At 40.4% G+C, this 23,674-nt stretch overlaps 1 protein-coding gene across 1 annotated transcript in view; it reads right to left on the minus strand.

Moving 5' to 3' along the window:
- Positions 1–23,674, minus strand: part of cachd1 (cache domain containing 1) — a 40,423-nt gene that overhangs the window by 15,767 nt on the left and 982 nt on the right. Inside the window, exons 2-13 of the mRNA XM_010790514.1 lie at positions 17,607–17,713; positions 11,432–11,558; positions 10,067–10,211; positions 9,520–9,736; positions 9,228–9,377; positions 5,808–6,086; positions 5,296–5,445; positions 2,984–3,107; positions 2,771–2,888; positions 1,507–1,675; positions 1,224–1,366; positions 157–338 (exon numbers count right to left, since the gene is read on the minus strand). Of these exons, the coding sequence (XP_010788816.1) occupies positions 157–338; positions 1,224–1,366; positions 1,507–1,675; positions 2,771–2,888; positions 2,984–3,107; positions 5,296–5,445; positions 5,808–6,086; positions 9,228–9,377; positions 9,520–9,736; positions 10,067–10,211; positions 11,432–11,558; positions 17,607–17,713 (1,911 nt within the window). The remainder of the gene's footprint in view (positions 1–156; positions 339–1,223; positions 1,367–1,506; positions 1,676–2,770; positions 2,889–2,983; positions 3,108–5,295; positions 5,446–5,807; positions 6,087–9,227; positions 9,378–9,519; positions 9,737–10,066; positions 10,212–11,431; positions 11,559–17,606; positions 17,714–23,674) is intronic.

Here is a 23,674-nt window from a genome sequence, read left to right on the forward strand (position 1 = left end):
CTCTCTCTCTCTCTCTCTCTCTCTCTCTCTCTCTGTCTCTCTCTCACACACTCACTCACACACACACACACACACACACACACACACACACACACACACACACACACACACACACCCACCCACACACCCCTTCACACTCTCCAAAGTAAGCCTCACCATTGTCTGCGGGTCGGGTCGAAGGCTTTGTCCATCAGTGATCCTGGGTAAATCCGGAGCACCCCACTGGGCGTTGCTATGTAACGGCGCACAATGTAGCAGTTGAGGCTACTCATTTCCATTAGTGTCATCCACTCATCCGTGACGTGACTGGTCGCCATAACCTCGTTCCTGACAGAGGACTGCAGAAGGATGAAGGGAGAAACAGAGAGAGAAGAGGGACAGTGAGGGGAGGAAAAAGAGAGAAAAAGAAGGAGGGTGTAAACACGAAGAAGAGAAAAAGTTGAGCATTTGATAAAGAAGCTTTTAGTCTTATATCAGGGGTTTGCCTTGAAATTAAGTTGGCTTAAAGTTTGCCTCCAATTTACCATTTAACAAAATGGGAAAGAAAGTGAAAGGTTCTCCCCGTTCGAACACCCCTAAACATCAAGTGATTCTATTGTATTCCCGTTTAAGATAGTCATTTGTCATTTTAATATTTCAAAAATCCCAATAGTCAAGGCATAGAACACCAGTATTTAGGAATAAATAGGACTATTAGCCCTAAAGCCCTGCTAACACCCAGAAAATTCACATCCCAGTGCCATTTACAGAGAGGCATCTTAGTTTGAAAGGGGTGATGAGGTCACCGGAGGGGGCCTTTAAGACTAGCCTGGGAAACAGAGCTGGGACTGGGGCTTACAGTTCAAACTTTTACCCCCTAACTCCCCCCAGGATAGGAATGCACACACACTGCCAAAACCACGTGGGGGCTTTTCCTCCTTCTTAAAGGTGCAGAGCTTCATTATAAATGTGTGCATTTTAGGTATAATGTAAGCTGCCTGAAAAGTTGCTTGCCAAATGTTGAAAGAAAGTTGCATTTAAATCGTAACACTAACTATCATGGGACTCATTAATTGTGTTTTTACATCCTTGATGCAGAATGTGAATGTACGTGTACATGCCTGAAGCCTGACCGCAGGGTTGGACGTGTGCCAGGTGTTTGTGAGGTAAACAACATTAACCCCACGTGTGCCCACTGGCTGGTCTTAGCCTAGAGATATATCTATGTCTATATCATTAAGTACCTTGAGGCCTGGGTTGGCTATGAGCCTGGTGTTATCACTCAGGTAGGCGGTGTAGTGCTCCACCATGCGCTTTGTTTCCGGCTGACTGAGGTGCTCGTACGGAGAGGAGAAACTTCCAGCTGCCAACATCACCGTGGGAGACTCTGTGAAAGAGACAGAAAAGGTCAAAAAGAGACAGTCAGAGATGGTTATAAATGTCTAAGAGCTGACTATGGATAAAAATAAAGTTTGAAGACTTCTTTTTCACTCCCAAGTTATAATAAATGAGTGTCTTTCTCCTCACCAACTGTGGCAAGCTGTTTGAAGTGCAGGCAGGAGCTGGGCTGAGCCAGCAGGTCTAAGCGATGATACAGCAGCTTGGAGCTGGGCGCTGTGTTCAGGTTCTTCAGATGTTTCACTGGGATCTCCGGCTGCACGTACACGATGCACAGGATGAACGACGTGTCCTGAACCTAGAAGACAGAAGACAGTGGAGGATTAAGGCTGATGATATTATTCACATACTTTCATTTTTAGACTTGTTAATACAATACAAGCAGCTGGGCACTGTGGTTTGTATAGTGGGTGAATAGTGCATTTGCCAATTGTTTGACCTTTTTCAACCATGGTTTTATAACCAATGGGTATGTGTGTATTTCTGGAAGCAGGACAGTGCATGTGGGATTGACCTAAACAACTACAGTACGGTGCCCATGTTCATGTAGTCATCCAGTGCAATAATGTTGAAGGTTTATTAAACTGTTTTTGGTCAACCAAGTGCTGGCCGCAAATACTTATTAGCAGGAGGAGAAAGTTGTTGGTTTTGGTACTTTCATTAAATTAGTTGACATTAGGAAAAAAAAACAGAAGCTTCTGATAACTGGAGAGACAATAGGAGAAAATGACCTTAGCTGCTAGTTTTAAGGAGACATTTTGTCTAAATTCTGGTCACAAGCACAGAGACGTGGTATGCTATAAAAGGATTTCCCTAGACAGTTTTTGTCGTCTGGATTTTTCATTTGTGGCCAATGTCGACATATTGTTGGCTCTTTAAACGTGATTTAAAAAAACAGACAAAGCTTCCAAACTCATGGCAAAATGTGACGTGGCTTAACTGACTGTATGAAAAAAAAACACAACAATATTTGTATAGGTTCAAAGGGAAATACCTTAATCAAGAGTGATATTTTTGCTAATGCCACATTTCTAAATGTAAAAATACTTGGCATTATGGTATTGCTGTCCTGTTGTCATTTGTTCCAAAACATGACACCTTTGGGCCAGAGAGGGAAAGCATATTTGAGGGTTTTTGGGTGTGGGAGAACTTGGTTTTTATTACAATTTTAGGTGGCAGAGTTTTGCTGGAGACAGAAAGACTGGAGGCATAAATCTCATCATAAGCATCTTTTGTTCTAACAGTCTTTGTAGCTTTGTTTGGGAACTTTGAAAAACATGTGCTACTTCTAATGGCTTTTTATTTCACATAGCATTAAAGATTAAACTGTGAATGTTGATGTCACCAGTGAACACGAGTGTTGAGTTTCTACAAGGTTTATACAAACACCTACCAGTTTCCAGGCGTAGCTGACGTTGTATGCGTCCTTGCTGTTGTCCCGGAGTCGGTTGTGGTGCCAGGACAGAGAGGAGTTGACTGGGACAGAAATGACCTGACTGCCCAAAGGGAGGCTGCAAGAAACACACAGTATTAAACACCAAAACATACGATATGTATGTATTTATCAATGGGTGAATTTCTGTCTTTTGAAGGTAACGTCTCTTACCTGAGGATGTTCTGCCGCACAACAGGGAATGCTGGGATATTCTCGTAGTGGATAATGTCCGTGTGCAGGGGAGGCTCTGTCATCAGGTAGGGCCGTGTGAGAGATGGATGCATCAAGGTGTAACCTGGAAAATCACAAAGCAATTCATAACATCATTAATTTGTGTTTATACTGAAAAATAACACAACATCCTAAAACGGCCAATGTATGAATATAACATTAAAACAGAGCAGCAGTGTTTTCTTTGGTCACTGTCAAACAAGGCATTCTTACACCACAATCAAGTATGCAATCCTTACTATATAACTCTGCAAATTAAGTCATAGTCTCTTTATACACGGTGAAATCCTTGTTGATGCGACAAATAAAATCATGAAAAAGAGTAACTACTAACTAGATTTTTGCTTCAAACCCTAAATGTCACTTAAAGTCCAATTGACTTGAATTCTGGCAACTTTAAACATACAACCTGAATGTTAGAAGAGCTCCAAAGCTGTTAAAACTATTCTTTTTCAGGAACCAGAAAGAAAAGTATCTTTAAGACGCTTTGGTATAACTACTTGTTTGTCAAAGTCCAGTCATATTATAGAGTTGCCTTTTTAGAAAAACATTTGATCAAAACCTTGACATCAAGGACAGATAGTACATTTAAAGTAAATAGAACATATGCCTGTCTACTATTTCGGAGTGAAGAATTACTCTCTTGTTTTTTGCTTGGTGGAGTGTAGTGCTGTAATAAACTCAGCTCTTAGCAGCATCATTTTAGGAGAGCCAAAAAGCCCTCAAGGTACTGGATTGCTGATCCACTCTGAGCGAAGTAAACAAACTAAATCATGTGCTGTTGTTTTTAAGACCATCCTAATACACTTTCAAAGAGGGAGTGTGTTGCTTTGTGTCGTGTTTCATTTGCTGTATTAAAAAAGGCATCTCTGTCCTCACACTGCAAACGACAGCACAAGGGCCAGAGTATGTATATAAGTCATAGAGAGATATATACGTACATTGAAAAGGATAAATGCCTCCCATGCAAAATATTTCCAATTCACTCCTGTGCTATTTTTATTTCCAGGTCCGGAAACCACTTGTCAGCCGTGTATTTGCCTAATTGTATTTACTTACAGGCTAATTGCCAGCAGACGGTTTGATGCCAGCTAATAACATTACATGGGACTCAGTCGTCAATGTTTTCATTGTTGCTGCATTAATAAGCACCGTTTCTGTAATAAGCTATAATTGAATGGCATATTTATTAAAATAACAAACATTTAAGAGGGAAAAAAGAGACTCATTGAATAGTGTAGCAGAGGAGCAAAACTCACACAGCTGCAAAAATTCCACTTGCAATAATTATGCTTAATAGTGAGAAAATGATGACGCTAAATAATTACCATTCAGGTGAGTAAACACTTGGTAGTTTGCCCATGTTTTATGATTTGCTCCACGTTCCTCACCTCCCTCATAAGTATTTCCTCTACAGGTCATTCACTACTCCCTCTTTTAAACATGGCACTACCTCTCAGTCCGAAATAACATACACATAATACGTCTGGTTATTGATTTTAAGTTACAAATACTTAAAAAATTCCTTTTCTGCTGGCTGGATGTGCAAAAATCTAAAAGAGGGGACATTATCCCATATTTGTATTTTTAGTATACTTAAGGGGAATCAATATGTAGCTATAGTGCTATCTAGCAAAACCCTGTCCATTAACGTCCCTGCCCTCCAGGCCTACTGAGCACAACCTGCCAGCTGTCCAGCACCAGCGGATCATGCAAGACCCCCTCAGCTGAGGCCAAAACAAACTGAGACCTGACATGAGCACTACCGCCCTGCGCCGTGGCAACGCACCGAGGCATGAACTGAACAGAGAACAGATTGCCAAAGAAGTGCCAGTGCTACCAAGAAGATGTCAATTACAGATAATGGCTGTTGAGGAACTTGAAAGAGACTAAATAAAATGTAATTCCACTTGTATGCGAGACTAAACACCATAATACACTCTCTCATCCAAACATTTGGACTGTTAATTTAAGGCTAACAAAGATTGATACCTTGAATAGGCACTGGAGTCTGTCACACATGTTGTAGGAAGAACTTTCCTGCTTCTGTTGTTACTGGCTTGGTTTAAATTAAGCAACATGCTATGTGAATGTCTTGTTTGCTGTAGTTCCCATAAGACTTGAACAACTTTATTTAGAGAACAGATTATCAAGATTTAAAGCCATATTTGGGTTACACTGCTCTTCATGTGCCTGAAGTTAGAAAGTAGTCCTGTATTAAATTGATTATTTCCTGTATCTATGTTACTGACCTTTGTTGTCAATGAGAAACGTGTATGAAGCCAGTGAGTCCTGGTAGTATGTGACGTCCTCCAGGATGTAGGCCAGGTTCACGTCCACCCCGACCACGCCCAGGAGCAGGTTACCGAAATAACACGGCCGACTCACGGTCATAATAAACCCTGGAGAAAGAAGAACAACAATATAAGTAAAGTTCATAAAACACCTCAGATACGTTTAGGAATGTCTCTTTTTTGTCTGTATTAGAGAAAGAGTTCAATAAGTTGGGAAATTAACTTCTTCACTTTGATGAGAAGATCTATACAACTCTCATATCTATACACAAAATATGAGCCTTGATCCAGCAGGCAATTAGCTTAACTTAGCATAAAGACTGGAAGCAGGGGGTAACAGCTAGCCTGGCGGTATTTCCTGACTCCTCCTTTCAAACTGTTTGCAATTGCAACAAATCTGAAGTAGGAAGTTGTAACTTTTGATTTCATGTTTTCTAATCGATCTTAACTTCAGGGTGAGCACCACTCACCGTCTCCCATGGGGTCCGAGTAGGGCAGGCTGAATCGGACCAGGTCGATCATGCGATTGGGCAGATTGATGTAGAAGCGGCCCACTGTCGTCTCCAGGTTGCTCAGCTGATTTAGCACCATCATGCTTCCCTTCGACACCGGTATCATGGAGGCCGATCCGGACGAGGGCATCCCAGATGAGCGGTCTCGACCTGACCCTCGGTCGACGCCATATTTCCCCGAATTCTGCTCTGCAAGATCCCTCAGGAAGGCCAGCTCCTTCAGGCCTGTTACTCCCTCTGATGGAGGAGGGAGAGAGAGACATTGAGTTTAGGATAGGGAGGCCGAGTCAAATTTGTTTTAATTTAATCAAGCAGGGATATTAGGAACAAATCAGTAACTGACGGCATGGATGCAGGCCTATTGAATAGGGCAACTGTGCAAATGAAAAGAGGAGGGTGTGGTTGAAAAGCTTAGCTTGTCAATAAAGAGTGTATGACTTCAATTCCAACCATACAAAGGCAGCCCACTGTTCTCTTTCCCCTGAAGCTGTAAATAACAAAACGTTCAAGGAGCTGAATAAAGAAATCACACCCCTGCCATTAACAAGGGCAGATATCATCATTGAAACAAGGTGTATTCAGAAAATGAACCTCATGCAGTTCACATGGTCAGGCAGCAAAAGGCTTTCACTGAACATGATCTTATAATCAAAGCTCATACAATACATTGCCACATGGATTTCCCAAACATGTTTGGCATCAGCAACAGAAACATTTCATACATGCAGGCTCCAACTTGTAAACCTGCGTCATGATCTCTATAGCTTTGTTCCTTCAATGCTAGGCATCTGCCAAACAACAATTGTCGCCTGTGAAGCTCAGAGATCATGACATGAGCAAATCCCTCATCGCTTTAAATAAAATATGCAGCTGAGTTGTTAATGCACTCTTTAAACTCTACATGTCCATGCCTCATAAGGTCATTTAGAGGACAATGGATAACCATAGCAGGCCCCTTCAGCTGTCACCTGGAACATTTGGCATCCCACAACCTATTGGGAAGGACAGAGCCCTGAGTGTCTGCCAGTATCCAATCATTGACTGGATTACAGCAGAAACCCTCTTTAATGCCGAGGCTCTGCTGATCTTCACGCTTGGCGACTGACGGGAGTCAATGTCGTCATGGGTGGCAATGTCAAACCACCAGAGAGGAGAACGTTTGCTGACAGCACAGGTTCCCAATCTTTATTATAGGATAGGTATAATGATCCTTATGTAAATAAAATGTTTGATTTTGTAGATCAATCTCACATTGAAAGATACTATTGTATCTTTGTATACATTTATTCTAAGCAAACACAGTTATGTTGATCACTGAACCTTGAACAGCCCGTCTGTGTTTCAGCTTTCCACAGCACTCCTTAAAACATCACTATGGGAGTAAATCAGTCCTTCATCACCCACTTACTCAATCAGCATGCGCTATAATGGTATAACTACCCATCTACCTAGCTAAGAGGCACGAAAGCAGAAACAGCAGTTGGAGAGTTAAGTCAGAGGAGATACATTGATCAGCATATGTGTAATAATATCTAAGTTCTTATAATCAGGGTTCATACACTTTTTCACCAATGATTTTCCATGACCTTTACCTAATTTTCCATGACCAAAACATTTACTCTTTCTCAGCAAAAATGACCACTGAAAATGGTATTTTAACATGGAACAGGAAAATAAGGGCTGCATAGAAAACATATTGTGCCTACTGTATCTAAAACAAATCAAATAGTGGGCTTACTAGCTTCTACGCGCTAAAGCAACTCAAATCTCTCACCAGCAAAATACCTCGTCAGTTAAATGACATTTTACGTTCCATTACTATACGATAGAGTATTTATTATCATTATAGTATTACTATTTCGGCGATTAGCTAAAATATAAATTATATTTGATGCAACTTTAGTTACATTTCCATAAGTTTTCCAAAAATTTGGGAAAAATATTGTTTTCCATAACTTTTCCAGGGCCTGGAATTTGCATTTTGAATTTCCATGACTTTTCCAGGTTTTTAATGACCGTAAGAACCCTATATAATATGTATATTAAAATATGAATACAAATTAGTCCATAATGCAAAAAACAGGGACTGCAATCAAATTAAATCAACAACAAAAAAACGATTTTCTAAATGTCTCGATTAAATATGATTTCAAAGTTAATTTAGTCTGTCTTAACGTAATTGTATGCTATCTGACAGACTATTCAGCAGGTTGCTCAGCCTAGCATACATCGTTTTGGTGAGGATGGTGGACAACTCATTAACACACACAAACTGGACACACACACACAACTGTGCTTTATACTGCAAAGGGACTGCTGATCTCCTTCAACAATCAGCACTTCACATTTGGCAGAGGATGTAGGGAATAAGACACACACACCCACAGTGTGTGCAGCAGCGTCAGGAACAAAACAAATGTTTTTTTGGATATGCAATGCTAATAAACTCAGAGGACGGTAGATTTCTGCATCCTTTTCATCATGGGGCTCTTTAAACAGCCAGGGTCCTCTGTCAGACACACACACAGAGTGAGCAGCGTGCCCTTTGAAGTCTCACTCTCTCCTCTCTTAGATGTACCTCATTTCCATTCTCAGATGCAAAAATGATTTGTGTTAATGGTGGACTAATGCAAGCGCAGTGGATGTGAGTGTATGTGTTTTGTGCAGAGGGAGGAGGGAATTAGAGGAGCCAGATGGATAGACAACCACAATAAAAGAGGAAAAGAAAGCATACACACCGCATCAACACACATGGGGAAAAAAGCCTTTGAGGTTTCTGAGCACCTCTCTTACCTCCTGTCTCTATATTCTTTCAATCCCAAAGAATATAGAGAAAATGCACAGGAAACAAATCCAAGCAAAGCAAAAAAAAGAATGAGAGAATGTGTGAGTAGGACTAAAACTGACTGTTCTTTGATGTATCTATAATTATATGATTTTAGAGCTGGCTGCTGTTCTAAACAACCAAGGCAAAAGTAAAACATTAACAAACAACTAAGTGACGTATGAGAGAACGCAACAGTGTACTGCATTAGGTTTATTTTACATTACGATATATCATGTTCAAATAATGTCAAAATATCTGGTTTTAATCAAAAAGATTGCAAATTGTAAAGACAAATTCTGCCCTTATCCTTTTTGTAAGTACAAGCAGGGCCCTGCTGGACCTCATTTGTCCAATAAATCTTAAAATAATACAAATATTGAAATTGGATACAAATTTGAAAAGACATTTTGTTGATTTAAAAGATCAGTTTGCAGCAAAATACTGAGGTTCACCTTGACGCAGAATTGTTTATTTTATAGCAGGAAGACAACATCTATTTATCTATTAAAAACCACTGTAAAAAACATCAGCCTTAAATATAAGTGACCTACCGTTCATGAGAGCGTATGTGAGGATCATGACCGAGTTGTTGAGGTGTCGGTTCTCCTCTCTGACCACACTGAGCGTCGCTCTCTTCTCCTGCTCTGACGAATCTCGAGACGTGATACCGGACGACAGGTAGACGATCACCATGTCTGTGGCTGAAAGCAGAAACACAACACACGTCAATTGATATTAGATAACATGACGAGAGCTGATTACGTATTAAATAGCGAGAGCACCGGAGCTGGAATTGACCTCTGAGCACAGACACAGATATTCCTAATTTGCAGCGTTTCTTACTGGAGCTGTGTTTGCAGAGACTGCTGGTGTTTCGGAGCAGCTGGAAGGCCTTCTGGAAGCCCGCAGCGTGCTGTGTGGCTGCATCAGACGCCTTGATGTTGGAGATGAAGGTGCTCATCTTCCTCTTGGTCTCGCTGGTGGCCGGAGAGAGCAGACTCTTATAGCACTGGTCCAGGACGCAGGTGCGAACTGTCTCTGCCACTGACAAAATGGAGATCTGGAATGGAGTGATAAAGATGTAAAATGAAGAAAATGTTAAGAGTATTAGTATAGAGTTGTGAAGCATTTCAAAGCACAATATGTCATTGTCTAAGGGTCTCTCAATCATAAAATAAGAGGAGCCACAGTCAGGTGGTTTCCATTACAGTCAATGTACTCTGATTCTCTTTTATTATTTATTATTGTTTATCACTCAGTAGGTTATCAGCGGTAGCCAAATTATCTGCATTTAAATGTTTAGGTATATGTGCTTCTCTAAACTTGCCCTAAACATAATGCGTTCTTCCTAATAAAGCAAGGTAAGAGAGATGTATTCCCCTCCTCTAACCTTGTCATGTTCATCGACGGCGTTGAGGATGACCAGTGCCGAGTCCCTGGCGATCTGAAGCTGGGTGTCAGTTACAGACGCTCCGTGGTCCACCATCACCACAATGTGTTTAGACTGGGGACGCACCGCAGACACATACACAGGCCTGCGGAGATACACAAAAATACAAAAACATTGACTACACAGTTAACAAATCCAAGGCAATGAAGACATACTGTTACAGCATTTGTACATCGATAAGAGGTCTTCCTCTTGAAAAACCTTCATCATCATGTCAGTTGTATTTTCTTGTCCAGTCCGCACTATACAGTTTTCAGAAGAAATCCGCCTCCCTTCTCTGTTTGTGTGGAGGTTAAAAAAAATGTTTTTGTCTTTAATTTGTTATTGCTGAAAAGAAAAAAACATGTTTGAACGACTTGCTACAGCTGTATAACTTTAAAGCTTTAACAATTCTGGAAATGCTTAGTGTTTTTCAATAAAAAAACAATTTCCACAGCCTTTTCCAAGCCTTTTTGGATCACAGCGGCATAAAAGGTCAGGCAAAACAACAAACATACTACTTAACAGCTCCTGCAAATTTAAAGCATGACATTATCATTGACCCTGAGTGCAAAAAGATACAATGTGTGCTCACTGTCAGCGTGCAGTTGGTATAAAACTTTTACAATTATTTAGAGCTATATTTTCAATATTTGGTGTACAAGTACGTATGTTATCAGCTTGGTGTGATGAAGGGGGCTGGTTGGTCAGCGCCTGTGTGTGTGGTCTGCTGGACAAGGTGACATTAACACAGGGTGGAGAAGGGGAGTGATGTACTCACAAAGCCTCATTCACTCTTCAAGCAAGCCAAGTAACGCCATTTCTCTCATGGCTGCATGCCAGCTCACTGACCCGAACGGCCAGAGAAAGAGAAATCCGAAAAACATGATGTAAAAAAGCTAAACAAAAGTGAGAGGCAGTGCAAAAAAAAAGAAAGAACAGAAAGTAGGAGAGAGACAAAAGAATACAGAAATAAAAGAAGAGAGAACGACACGTCTTTCAGCCGTGGCAACCAAAAAAGCCACAACACTGAAGCTGTGAAATTCCAATAAGCTTTAGTGGTTCAGAGCCACATTCCTGCTAGGGGCATGTGTGGTCAGGGTGTGAGAGGGCGGCACGCAACCAACATGCCCTCTGGGCCACCCCACAGCAACTGACAGAGACGAGAGGGGGGGGGGGCGTGGGGGGGAGGGCAGGAACAAGTTCATGTGTCTTTGTTTTAGATAAGCCAGACTGTTACTTTGCCAAGAGAGTGATATTTGTTGACAAGGTATTTGTGTTTGGCAGTAACTTTGAGCTTGGCAATAAAATGAAGATGGTTTATACCTGCTGCGGTGCTCGTAAGTTCCCTTGCACTGGAACTTGTGGGCAGGGAAGACTGTGAAGATACCCTCCTCTGAGCTGAAGTACTGCCACTTTATCCCCGGGTTGGACTTCAGGTTGTCTGCTAACACTGTGGAAAGAGAGAGGGAACAGCAAACATGTTATTTAAGTGAAGAATAAAGGGGAAGGAGAAAGAAACACAGGGGAGAAAGATAGAGAAAGGAAAACAGGGAGCGAAAGGTAGGGCGCAAGGAAAGAAGGTAAAATAGAAAATAGATCCCTTTCAACGAAACACACTACAGTAAGAACGTTAAGACCACTGCCATTACCGTTCTTATGTGTATAAAGGATGTACAAATCTATTCTATCTAACAGAGGACAAGAAATTATGTATCTGTCCATCTATCTGTCTATCTTTTTATAATGTACTTTTGAAGTCTTCTATTTCAGGAAGGAGATCTTTTAAGTTCAGGTGTTAACTGGGATTCCTGTTAAAAGAGTGGGTAAGACGAACCACTCTGATATCTTAGGCTGAATGTGGTGTTTTGGATCAGCGAAGTCCTTTTAAATATTGTATGCAAGAATGGGTTTTACAAATATACTTGACTTGTAAATGGAAAGGAAATAATGGATTTCTTTTTTTAATTGTCACACATGCAAAGCCCACACAATACAATTTTGAAAAGAACGTACGGAATATGTGATTACAGGATTACAGGACATAATTTCCGACATATTTGGTTAAAATCCCTGTATTATATTGAATGTTGGAAGGGTGTTCTGATAGAAAGAATGGCAACATTTACCTTAGGATTGTTTGTGTTTATTCTCCCAAAACTGCTGCTGTACTGTAAAAGCTAACCAACCATACAAACAAGTTGTTGATCCAATAACTAAACAAATCAGTACTAATATCAGCTAGTAGCAAGGAATCCCATCATGCCCTGACAGTTTACAATCAGTGGAGAGCAGTTACAACTAGTGGCTCCAAAACTGTGTGAGGTTATTGTTGCCTGCCTTTGCATGAACTCAGAGCTGGATCAAGTCTGACAGGAATCTATACCTCATGCATTGTGCAGTGATTGATTCTCTGCTAGCCTGGCTCATCCTGAACAAGCATGCTTTCAACTGAAGTACACACAAGCGTATGTAACTTGTCTACGCTCCCTCTGACGAACAGTTGTGCATTGTTTTCTATTATTGAGCTTTTCACACCTAATTGAGCTCTATTCAAACCTGTCTATTCAGGCATGACAAAACACCCCTTTGTGACCAGACATACAGTTTACACATGTAAATATATTTCCCAATCCACAAGTCTGGTAGGATATATTAACTCAAGAAAGAAAAATAACTCTTTAACTACTAGGAAGTATACAGTACACGTCTTTCATTTGGATACCGGAACTCGATCTGTGTCATAACTGTGGGTGCAGGCCGAGCTGAAAATACAGCCTTAACTACGACCTCTGCAGAGACACTGAGCCTGAATATTTGCTCAACACCAACACATAGATTTTTTTTTTTTACTGGGTCACAGAGTCAACAGTTTCTTCACAGAGATCCCATCACAAAGCCAGCAACTTCCTTTCCGCTCACTGCAACACAAAACGGCCTTTCACAAAGGGGGAGGGGGAGCGTGGAGTTAGAATATAAACCTTTGGGGGAAACAGAGAGAGAGCCAACAGAGTGTAGCCACCAGAGTAGGCTTTATTTTGGTATCACAAAACAATAATGCAACTGTTGAATCAATTTCTTTCTTAACCCTTAGATGCATAAGTGGGTCTTTTTTGACCCGGTGAGGTGGTGTTCTTGAAGTATCTTTGTAATTACATTTTTTTATCATTTCATATTCCAGCTATTCCTCAACAAACATGTTTTGGATATCATGCCATTCACATTTAAAATTTACATTTTAAGCAATTGTAGTTTTTGTATTACTACCCCAAGCTTCCATAAGTGGGTCAAAAATGGCCCGCATGCATTTTCTATGGGGTTTCGTTTTTTTTTCAAAATGTAAAAAAAATGTCTAAAATTATAAATAGTGAAAAATTAAATATAAAATATTTCTAGTGTGAACCAAAATATAATACTAAATATTATACAAGTGATTTTTCTTAACCAAAATGACAAAAATGGCATAAAAACACATATCATTCTAATACGGGTCCTTTCTGACCCACATATGGAAGAGGGTAGGGTCCAGTCACTCGTGCATCTAAGGGTTAAAAACATAAATCAACCATGGCAAATCCAATTATCTTTAGCATAGCAAGTATGCTTGAAGTTTAAAGCATGCAAGTATGCTAAATTAACTAATCTTTCAAATATAGATTAACAATCTAAAACACATCTTCTCAGGATTCAAACCAAATTGATGTCTTGATATAGGGATATAACATTTTGTCTTGAATCCCTATAGCCACACAAGTGCCACTACTAGGATTTGGTTGGAATTAAATATTTAGTTTCCAATCCAATCCAACATTTGGTGGGATTTAGACAGGTAATGCAATATTTAATTTGTTACTACTAATAAATATTCACTGTGGTTTGTGGAGGTCATGTGCAGCTGTACACATTCAACTACTATTTTAACATTTAGCTGACTATGTGTTATTATTTGGTTGGAGGTTTCCACAGATGGGTTTGATTTCAAATATTTAGCTAATTGAGTTTATGGTCTATGCCAGACTAACCTCCATTTATGCATAGCAGCTGCAGCTAAATATTCTCATATGTGGTCCTTGGCTTGTTATCATATTGAATTAATCACCTGCTAACGAGAAACTGTCTGACCTTTTCCATCCCTACAGCGATATTACAGCCAAATACTTTTTTTTTTTCAAAAGGAGGGGTGGAAAAATCACATGCCAAATATTCAACAAACATTTAAATCCCAAACAAATTGAATATATAAACAAATAGATACATTGCAGAACTACTGTGGAACTTGCTGTAGCCTAAGTTCCTGGCAAACAACTACTCTTTTGAGACATAGCAGGTCTTTGCACACCTCCATCTGGTGGCCCATCATCCCTTCCCTGTCACTCCATCCATCTCTAAAACCTCATATAAACAGGAAACACTCAGTTGTGTTGACAGTGGAAGAAGGGCTCTGTATACACCTGTCAGGCTACAGTGCTCCACTCTGCCACCAATGTTTAGATCTTCTCAGAAACACATGGACAAGCCAAAAAATAGGACCCAGATGACACCCATTTCCTACAGCCTTAATGATACATTGATCTCTTTCTATACATTAACACACCATATGTACAACTTTTGTGCTAGTAGTGAATGTCCAGATATTGCAGAAACATTTGAAGAATTCCCTCAAAGTGTCACCCAAGTGTAAAAGTAAATAAGCTAACATTCCAACATAGTTTCTTGTTATTCCATTTTTCTCCATGTATGACTGGATAAACAAGACTTAAGAGTCCACAGCCATGCTAGAAGCTCTGTAAGGTTATACTGTGGCGCAAAGGTGCTTGGAGCTCGGGATGTTCATGGTTTTCTGACTTACAAAAAACACAGAACCACTCATGATAATGGGAATGTCAATAGTTTTGCAGGTTATTCGTCATAAACCAAAGTGTCATAATTCGGACGGAGATGGAAACATGATTGTCCTGGCAATCTATCCAATAGTTGTAGAGATAATTCACTCAATAGGAGCATGAACCTTATGCTGCCACTATGGGAAAAAGCCAAAGTGTGAATGATATATCATCTGGGAAACTATAGATATCTGCAAAAATTACAAAGCATTTGCAATTTTTCACATATTTCTGGAGCTCTGTTCCAGTTTGTTTCCTATCTTGACACTTACAAAACCAGATATCTTGGCATTGTGATACAGCTCAATGTGACAAAACTGAGTTTTTCGAAAAAAGATATGTATGTGTAAGTGTGCACATACAGTTTACTTCATGAAAGATATAACTATAAGTTGACACAACATGTCTAAGCCAGGGAAATGAATGAAATTGCACATGATAGGATGAAGGCTGCAAAAAGGAAGAAAATGGATGGACGAAAAAAGATGAAACAAACTAGTCCTATAGTCACACAGCACTCCACCGACTGTCACCTCTCATCTACTTGGCTTTTCACTCCCACCTGCTGGTATCACTATTGATGCCTCCCACATCCACCCTCCCCCCCTTAAAAAAGTAAAATGAAAGATGATGAAAAATACAATCTTGATAAAATTACTCTATATCAATCAGCTCTCGACTTTTCTTTCTTCCCCTTCATTCATCATTCTCTCCCTCTCAATTATCTCTCCCTCCCTTTTTCCCCTCTCTAGCTGCTTGTTTAGGCTGGGCTGAGACAAATGGGAGAGAATGAATACGCTGGGAACATGGGGGTCAAGGAGGGCTGAGTGTGAGGGACAGGGAGAGGAGAGGGGTAACTTGAACTCGCCGTGACTAGCTTGCAAGGAAAATAACACCCAGCCGATGGTGACGTGTTATGAATGGCAGTCATTATGAATGGTTTGCAGAAAGAGGAGCAGAATACTGGTATGTCTGGAAAAAAATAGGAGCGGTTCACCAGAAGAAGAACAAATGATGTTTAAGGTATCCTGTAGATAGGGAAGGGAGGGGGCAAGTTCAATATCCAGGGTTGTATTGAGGAGTAAAGACTTCAGTATATTTCATATGAACTAGTGTCAACAACACACCTAACGTGTGTGTTCAGGAACTGTTTGATGATCCAACCCTTAATTTTAAATATAGTTATGACTGGAAACAGTCCCTCCAAGATTGTGAAGAATGCTTTAAGGATAATTGCACCCGTAATAATAACTTTTGCAAGCTGGCAAGGCACATTCTGTTTAATAACTCTTTACCTCTAAATTCAATCTTAAAGTGAAACTAAATTCGTCCTTCTATGCAATAAAGCGTTGTCAACAAGTTCTGAAAATCAAATGTTAGGTTTAGGCATTTGAGTAGAAACAGAGGTTTTGGTTTCTCAAATATTAAAGCTTGGTTAGAGAAAACATTGATAAGGGCACAAGCACTGCATGACAATGCTATAGGAAAACACAACATGAAGTTAAAAGGAAATGTTTTGGTATTTGAAGCTTGATTTTTATTTGACTTTGGCTGATGGAAGTGTTTCTGAAATAGATTACTTTTGGGGCAGACAACTGCAGTGCTTGGCACAATAAACAACATCCTTCCAAATTGATTAATTTTGTAGAAACATTTTGGGCATTTGAAAACTCCTTACTTGAGTACCTTACAGAACTATACTTATTTCTTGTGATCAAACGATCACAAATGGAATGAACTGCCATTGTTTTTACAATGTGTGCTGGACTGAAGCTAAAGGTTTAAGAGACACAGGGAAAACAGTTCAATATTCCAGGAAAATGCAGCCGGGATATGACACAAACGCTTGTAAAACAGCTTGATATTTCTTCTCTGGAAGCAGAGGAAACACACCCCTAACCAGGCCATGGCATCAGAACAGAAAGACCAGCAGAGAAAAGTAGGCTTTCGTCTGCTTTTTATTCGATTTGACCATTTTCTTTAAAATCATGTGCAGGCCGGCCAACATATGTGGTGCAGACACCAGTGGATTTTACATTGGGTATCATAGTGGGTAATATTCTATATAAGGTAGCAGTAAGAACACCATCAAATCGCTTTCTCAGGAGATTTTGAGGTTAAATATATGTACTATAATGGCATGTAAAAGCCTCAATTTAGGGGCCATTTGAGTTTAAGTGAGGACAGAAACAAGTCCCTGAACAACAGGATAGTGAAAACATACACTACCTGAAAGAACTGCAGGCAAAGTTCAAAGTCAAACAAAGCGCGTTTGATCTCAGGCTGTAAAAATCATTATAAAATCAAAGCGGAGGGAAAACATGAGAGAGAGAGGAGAGCAGAAAGTGTGAGCGAGGGAGCTCAGAGTAGACCGTAAAAACATCTCTTTAAACACGCAGAGCTAATTATTTCCCTCTCAGATCAATGTCCTCTCTAACATTTCAGAAGATAAGACGAATAGAAAAGATAATACACATTTTTAATTAAACAGTGGTTGTCATGGAAATAGTTGTTAAATTAGTCCATAGTAAAAGCACAATGGATGGAAGTTTAAACACAATCTTCGTGCCTGTGTTTCATTTGTTTCAAACAAGTGAGTGTGTGCCAGTCTAACAAACCTGAGTTGAGGTCCCGTCCAGGGTTGAACGCTCGGCTGTTGACATTGGGGGAAAGTCTGTCGCAGCAGATGGTCTTAGAGACGTTGGTATTGAAGTTTCCATCAAACCTAAATAAAAAAAAAGAGGCAACATTTGAGAAATGTATAGAGCGTGTCCGACTCATTTGTTTACAGAGAAGCTCTAACTATTCTCACGGCAGCAAAAGATTCACTGCACCAATGCTCTGTTCCTAACAAAACACACAAACTCACAGGTTTGCAAATACCTATATGTTTATGGAAATGTTAACTTATTTGACTGAGATCTACATTTACACAAACAGCATAGAAATGTAGATGAAAACATTAATCCAATTACATGAAACATCTGTTGAAACTAATAGAACCCGCTTGTTGAGCTGAATTGTATCACTGGCTAGATCAGCTGTTGCCCAGACCCCGTATTAAAGTAGGAGTAATTGGCTAGTGAATAATATTTTCCACGGAAAACTACTTAAATTTTTCTTTTCTCCAAGCCAAGCTAATACCCAGTTCCCTGAATACATCTGAATGTGATTGTAGAAAATGCCCACTAAATGTGATGATTAAAATCATCTGTCACAGAACCTCAAACTTCAGACTGAACTGGTTATGTACAACAGGACTCGGGAGAAAATATGTGTCTATTGATTAAAACTTTCTTTTAATAAAAGCTTGCTTGCACTGTAGCTGGTTTCTATATTGAGCCCTGTTGTTACAGTTGAGTAATGCAGTGTTGTCCTCGAACAAACACACAAACCTCCAAATGCGTTTAAGAGGTGTCAAAAATGAGACACATGTTGCCATCAACACATCCTTAACACGTGGATCTTCTGCGAACATCTTTACACATATCTTATCAGATTTCATTTACTAATTTGGGCATGAGCAGTGTTATTTTAAAATCTCTTTCATGTGGTTTCCAGAGCTCTATCTTGGCAGTTAAGAGCTGACAAAGGGTAGGTATGCAGAGGAGCAGACTGTTCTGCACTGCACCAAGCCTGGGTGCTTTGATCCTGCCATCCCTCAAAGTACAGCCCCCCCCCTCCCCCCCACACACCATCCTCTGGCTTAACAACATACAGACACACACACATGCACACATAAACACACACACGAGCAACACACTATTTAGCTAGCTCTGCTTGCTTGCAGACCTGGCCTTGGCCCGGTTGGATTGACAGACGCTGTGATGTAAAGGCTGCGTTTGAACTTCACTCATTTGGAGTCCCATAAGGCCGGAGTCATTACTATTCTCCTTCAACCCACTTTGCATAGAAGCAGTGGGCCGGACGCTCTGCACAAATGTGTGCCAGATAAAAAATAAATTTGCAGCCGCTTTGAATTCCACATCAAAAACACATGAGAATGAGAGAGCGAGCAGAAATGGAGAAACGGGGGGAGTAGGGCTGCGGTTCTGATCAAACATTTTAATGAGGGCATAACAAAAAATAGTTTTGCAAACAGGCTGACACGAGCCTGATGCAAGCATATACAACAACACAAGCTTGATGTTATTTACTGCATATAAAAAATAGAAATCCAAACTCTTTTAACCACATATATTCCAAACTGAATGCATGGAGATTTAAATAATTAGTCCATTGAATATGCTAGCATATTAATAATGTATTGTAGGTATGCTTGCTTAATTACCATACACCACCTCCCAGAAGAGGTTGTTCACTACGCAGCCATTAGAAATAATCCTGAGGACAATTCAACAGACACACAGCACCAGTAATTGACCTGTGAAAATCCTTGATGAAAAGTACAATTTATTGATGTTTCTTTATATATCCTCTTTGGTTTGATACAGAATGAAACTGAGATATAACTGCAGCATTTCCGAAGAGCCAACATGGGTGTTAAAAAAGAAGGAAAAAACAATTTCTTTCAATTTTGGACATAAAAAACTTCACACTGGAGAGAACACATAAAGTCCATAGCAAAAAATGGAACAGGAAACCTCTTCAAGTTAAAGCTGCCCCTGCCGTTTTCAGTGGAGACTAGCCACCCACTGTTTATGAAACCATTATAATAAGATGTACCCTGCTGCAAAAAACCTGTACATCCAAAAAGTAGGCAATCATATGCCATTCCAAAAGCCCAGTGTGTTCAATTACCTTAAAGAGTCTTGCCTTTGTGCAAGCTCCAACGTCAAGAGTAATACCCTTTCTAATGTGTTCGCAATCCCTCCTTGAATAGCAGCGGTGAATCTAGCAACATACTAGCTGGAGAATGGAGAGCGCTTAAAGAAAGCTCTATCTAAACAGCTTTGAATGGTAATATCAATATGGAGAGTGGATTTTGGAATCCTGGTTGGTTTCCGGCAGCTGCTTTCAGTAAGAGCTCTGGTGTTTTAAAATACTGGCCTTCCTCATGTATGTAAATGGAGATGGGCAAAATATTAGCAACACCATTTAAAAATCATGAAATCTAAAGCGCTTGGGAAAAGCCGCTAAAAGTAAGCGAGACTTATTTTCCCTCTCTCACTGGAGGAGTATGCCTTTCTGTTTCTTTTCTTGTGTCCCACTTTGGAGAGATAGATCAGTAAATAGTGGAAATCAATTATCCTCTTTCTTCTTTTTTTATAACTGGTACTTACTTAGTCTTTCTTTTGATCCATCATTGAGATAGAAGTAACAGAAGAGAGACTAACAAAGAGCGTTTCATTTTTGTTTGACTGATCCGTGAGCTGAAAGTATTGTGTATTAGAATATAACTTAAGGGTGTACGTGGGTTGTTGTTTTTTTAGTTGGAATAGGGCTTATGTTGTTGAAATAACTGCATCAAAACATAGCCCAGGAATCGTGTATGACAAGCTGAACCAGTTACCAGTAGGCTATGTCATGGTTTCCATTCGCTACATTGCCTCCTTCATTTAGACTCTCACACTGCTGTGCTGTCCATTCACCTACTAGGGAGAGGGTAAGGGAGGATCAACTAGGATTGTAGTGGGGGTATCATAAAAGACGGATTACAGACTGAGCCAACGGGGCCGGAGCCAAGGGGCTTCTCACAGAGGGCCCCTCAGACCTCAGAGGGTTATCCTTGTACTCGGAGGCCTTTAAATGTACCACAATGCAAAACAAGGTAAAAGTGATATCTGTCTTCTCTGGAGAATAAATTCCCTTTGTTGTATCAACTTTTCAAAATCACTTTTTGTATTAGCAACACGATGACTTCAACTGTTTAGATACAAGTACGTGTTGTTGTGCAAGTATGAAAAAAGGCCAGATAGTGGAGACACAAAGTCCTCCTCGCTGCTTATGCTGTCCTTGACTATCAATGGAGGAAGGGAGCAAGGAAATGAAAAACAAAGGACTGGAAGGAAGGTGAAGAGTAGGGGAGTAAATGAAGAAGGGAAACCGACACTGGAAACAGGGCTACATCGAAAGTTTAAGGGAGGAACTCACAGGGGAACAAAGGACAGAGGGAAAGAGGAAGAGCTTGACATTAAGAGAGGCATGTGGATAGGGAGAAAGAATAATGTACACCTGTTAAGGTCGCTTAAACAAACCCTCTCTAAACCTGCCTGATGTTCTGTCAGATCCTTTTCTAATGTGCAAACAGAGGTATCAGTGCTGAGCCGACTGAGCAACCAGGAGATCAGCTTGATCTGAAGTAAGAACTCTGAGAAGCTGCTCAATGGAGCCAAATATACTCTTGATCTGGACTGTACATCTGCCAAGAACTTAGATGGGGAGAATTCCTCTTAAGAAATTGAAGCTCAGTATTAGCACTACGGTGTCTTTCATCTTTATGTTTAATTTATGAGTGGAGGTATTAGGAATTTTGCAATATCATATCTCATTTGACATTAGGATATTATGTTAGGCATCTGGTGTTCTGTTTAGCAACTCAGATCCAGTCTGATGACCCTGTCAACATGATGACAACAAACCAATGTACAAAAAGTAAAAAGAACCTGCAATTACTACATTAGATATTAGCAATTCAGATCTGCTTTGTGATATGAGTAACAGACTGTTGAAAGCTGATACTCCTTGATGCCTTCCCTTTCCATCTAGTGTCATCCTTAGCTCATTACCTAAATGCTAAGTCATGGGACAAACATAACACTTTCAGTGATACTGCTGGTCAAACACTGATGCCTGCAGGCAGCAAGTATAACCCGGCCATCTTTGGGGACATCATGCCATGATGCCATTCCCTTTCTCCCTCTCATTTTTCAGCGACAGTTGTTTGTTTACCTCTTAAAATAACTCTTACTTCATCTTATGAATAGCATTTTACAAGCACAGTCCATTTGCAGCTTATCTCCTCTACAACGTTTGGTGGAATGTGACTATTAAAACGCCATCTGGGCTGCTCCCAAACACACTTCTCACTTTTACAACTGCATATGAGTGGAACTGTTGAAATGAGCACCTGGAGATGATATGTAAACATACAGAAACACACTTACGCCAACGCCAGGAGTCACATCATCTTTCTATTTTCAGGTACAGTCTGTCGTTGGTACTGAGCAGTGATTAAAGCATACCACTGGGTGCTAAGCATGGCCTCGGTGGCCTCCCTGTGAAATGATAGCCTGCTAGCTTGACAGCTAACAGACATGGACACTCTGTGAACCACCTGATCCCCCTCTAAACTGGCTGACCTGACTGAGACCCCTACAAGCAGCTGATGTCTGATACTAATGAAGGACACTCTGAAACAGACACAAAAGATCTGAAATCCTGTCCCAATAGTGGCATGGATTCCTATGCTTTTAATGACTATCAATCGAGATTGGGACTGACGTGCAAGTGACAATCTCTTAGTCTAGACACATTAAGGGAAATTGCTCTTTTGGCATGGTCGGCACCTTAACTCCTAGGCTGCCAAGGCTCTCTGTCGGCCAGTAAATCTGTTGCCCACAGCTGTCTAGTACTTGAACTTAAACTATTTGCTAAATGAGTTTACAATGTAACATTTCAGCCTGACTGAAACTGGGTTTTTAGTGCAATTCTTTGGATTTGTCTGTGACCAGTGCCTCTAAATAGCAATGCATTATACAGTTGAAAGCAGTTTTATCTTGGATAATACTGGCGTGGCGGCGCGTGGCGCAGTAGATAGAGCATTGGTCTGGGGTTCAGATGGTCACAGGTTCAAACCCCACTGCAGTCAGCATATCGTTGTGTCTGGGCAAGACACTTTACCCCAAAATGCTCCTGTGGGGATTGCCCACAGTATTGAGTTTGTAAGTCGCTTTGGGTAAAAGCGTCTAACAAGTAACGGGTAATGTAATAAAGTAGCAGCAATTGTGCAAGTTCTCCCACTTAAAAAGATGAGAGAGGCCTGTAATTTTCCTCCTAGGTATACCTCAACTATGAGAGACAAAATGAGGGGGAAAAAAATCCAGAAAATCACATTGTCTGATTTTTAAAGACTTTATTTGCAAATTATGGTGGAAAATAAGTATTTGGTCAATAACAAAAGTTCATCTCAATACTTTGTAATATACCCTTTGTTGGCAATGACAGAGGTCAAACGTTTTCTGTAAGTCTTCACAAGGTTTTCACACACTGTTGCTGGTATTTTGGCCCATTCCTCCATGCAGATCTCCTCTAGAGCAGTGATGTTTTGAGGCTGTCGCTGGGCAACACGGAATTTCAACTCCCTCCAAAGATTTTCTATGGGGTTGAGATCTGGAGACTGGCTAGGCCACTCCAGGACCTTGAAATTCTTCTTCTTCTCACTCCTTCGTTGCCCGGGCGGTGTGTTTGGGATCATTGTCATGCTGAAAGACCCAGCCACGTTTCATCTTCAATGCCCTTGCTGATGGAAGGAGGTTGTCACTCAAAATCTCACGATACATGGCCCCATGCATTCTTTCCTTTACACAGATCAGTCGTCCTGGTCCCTTTGCAGAAAAACAGCCCCAAAGCATGATGTTTCCACCCCCATGTTTCACAGTAGGTATGGTGTTCTTTGGATGCAACTCGGCCTTCTTTCTCCTCCCAACACGTCTAGTTGAGTTTTTACCAAAAAGTTCTATTTTGGTTTCATCTGACCATATGACATTCTCCCAATCCTCTTCTG

This window comes from Notothenia coriiceps, unplaced genomic scaffold, assembly GCF_000735185.1.
Source record: "Notothenia coriiceps isolate Sejong01 unplaced genomic scaffold, NC01 NC01_scaffold00034377, whole genome shotgun sequence".
Classification (NCBI taxonomy): Eukaryota; Metazoa; Chordata; class Actinopteri; order Perciformes; family Nototheniidae; genus Notothenia; species Notothenia coriiceps.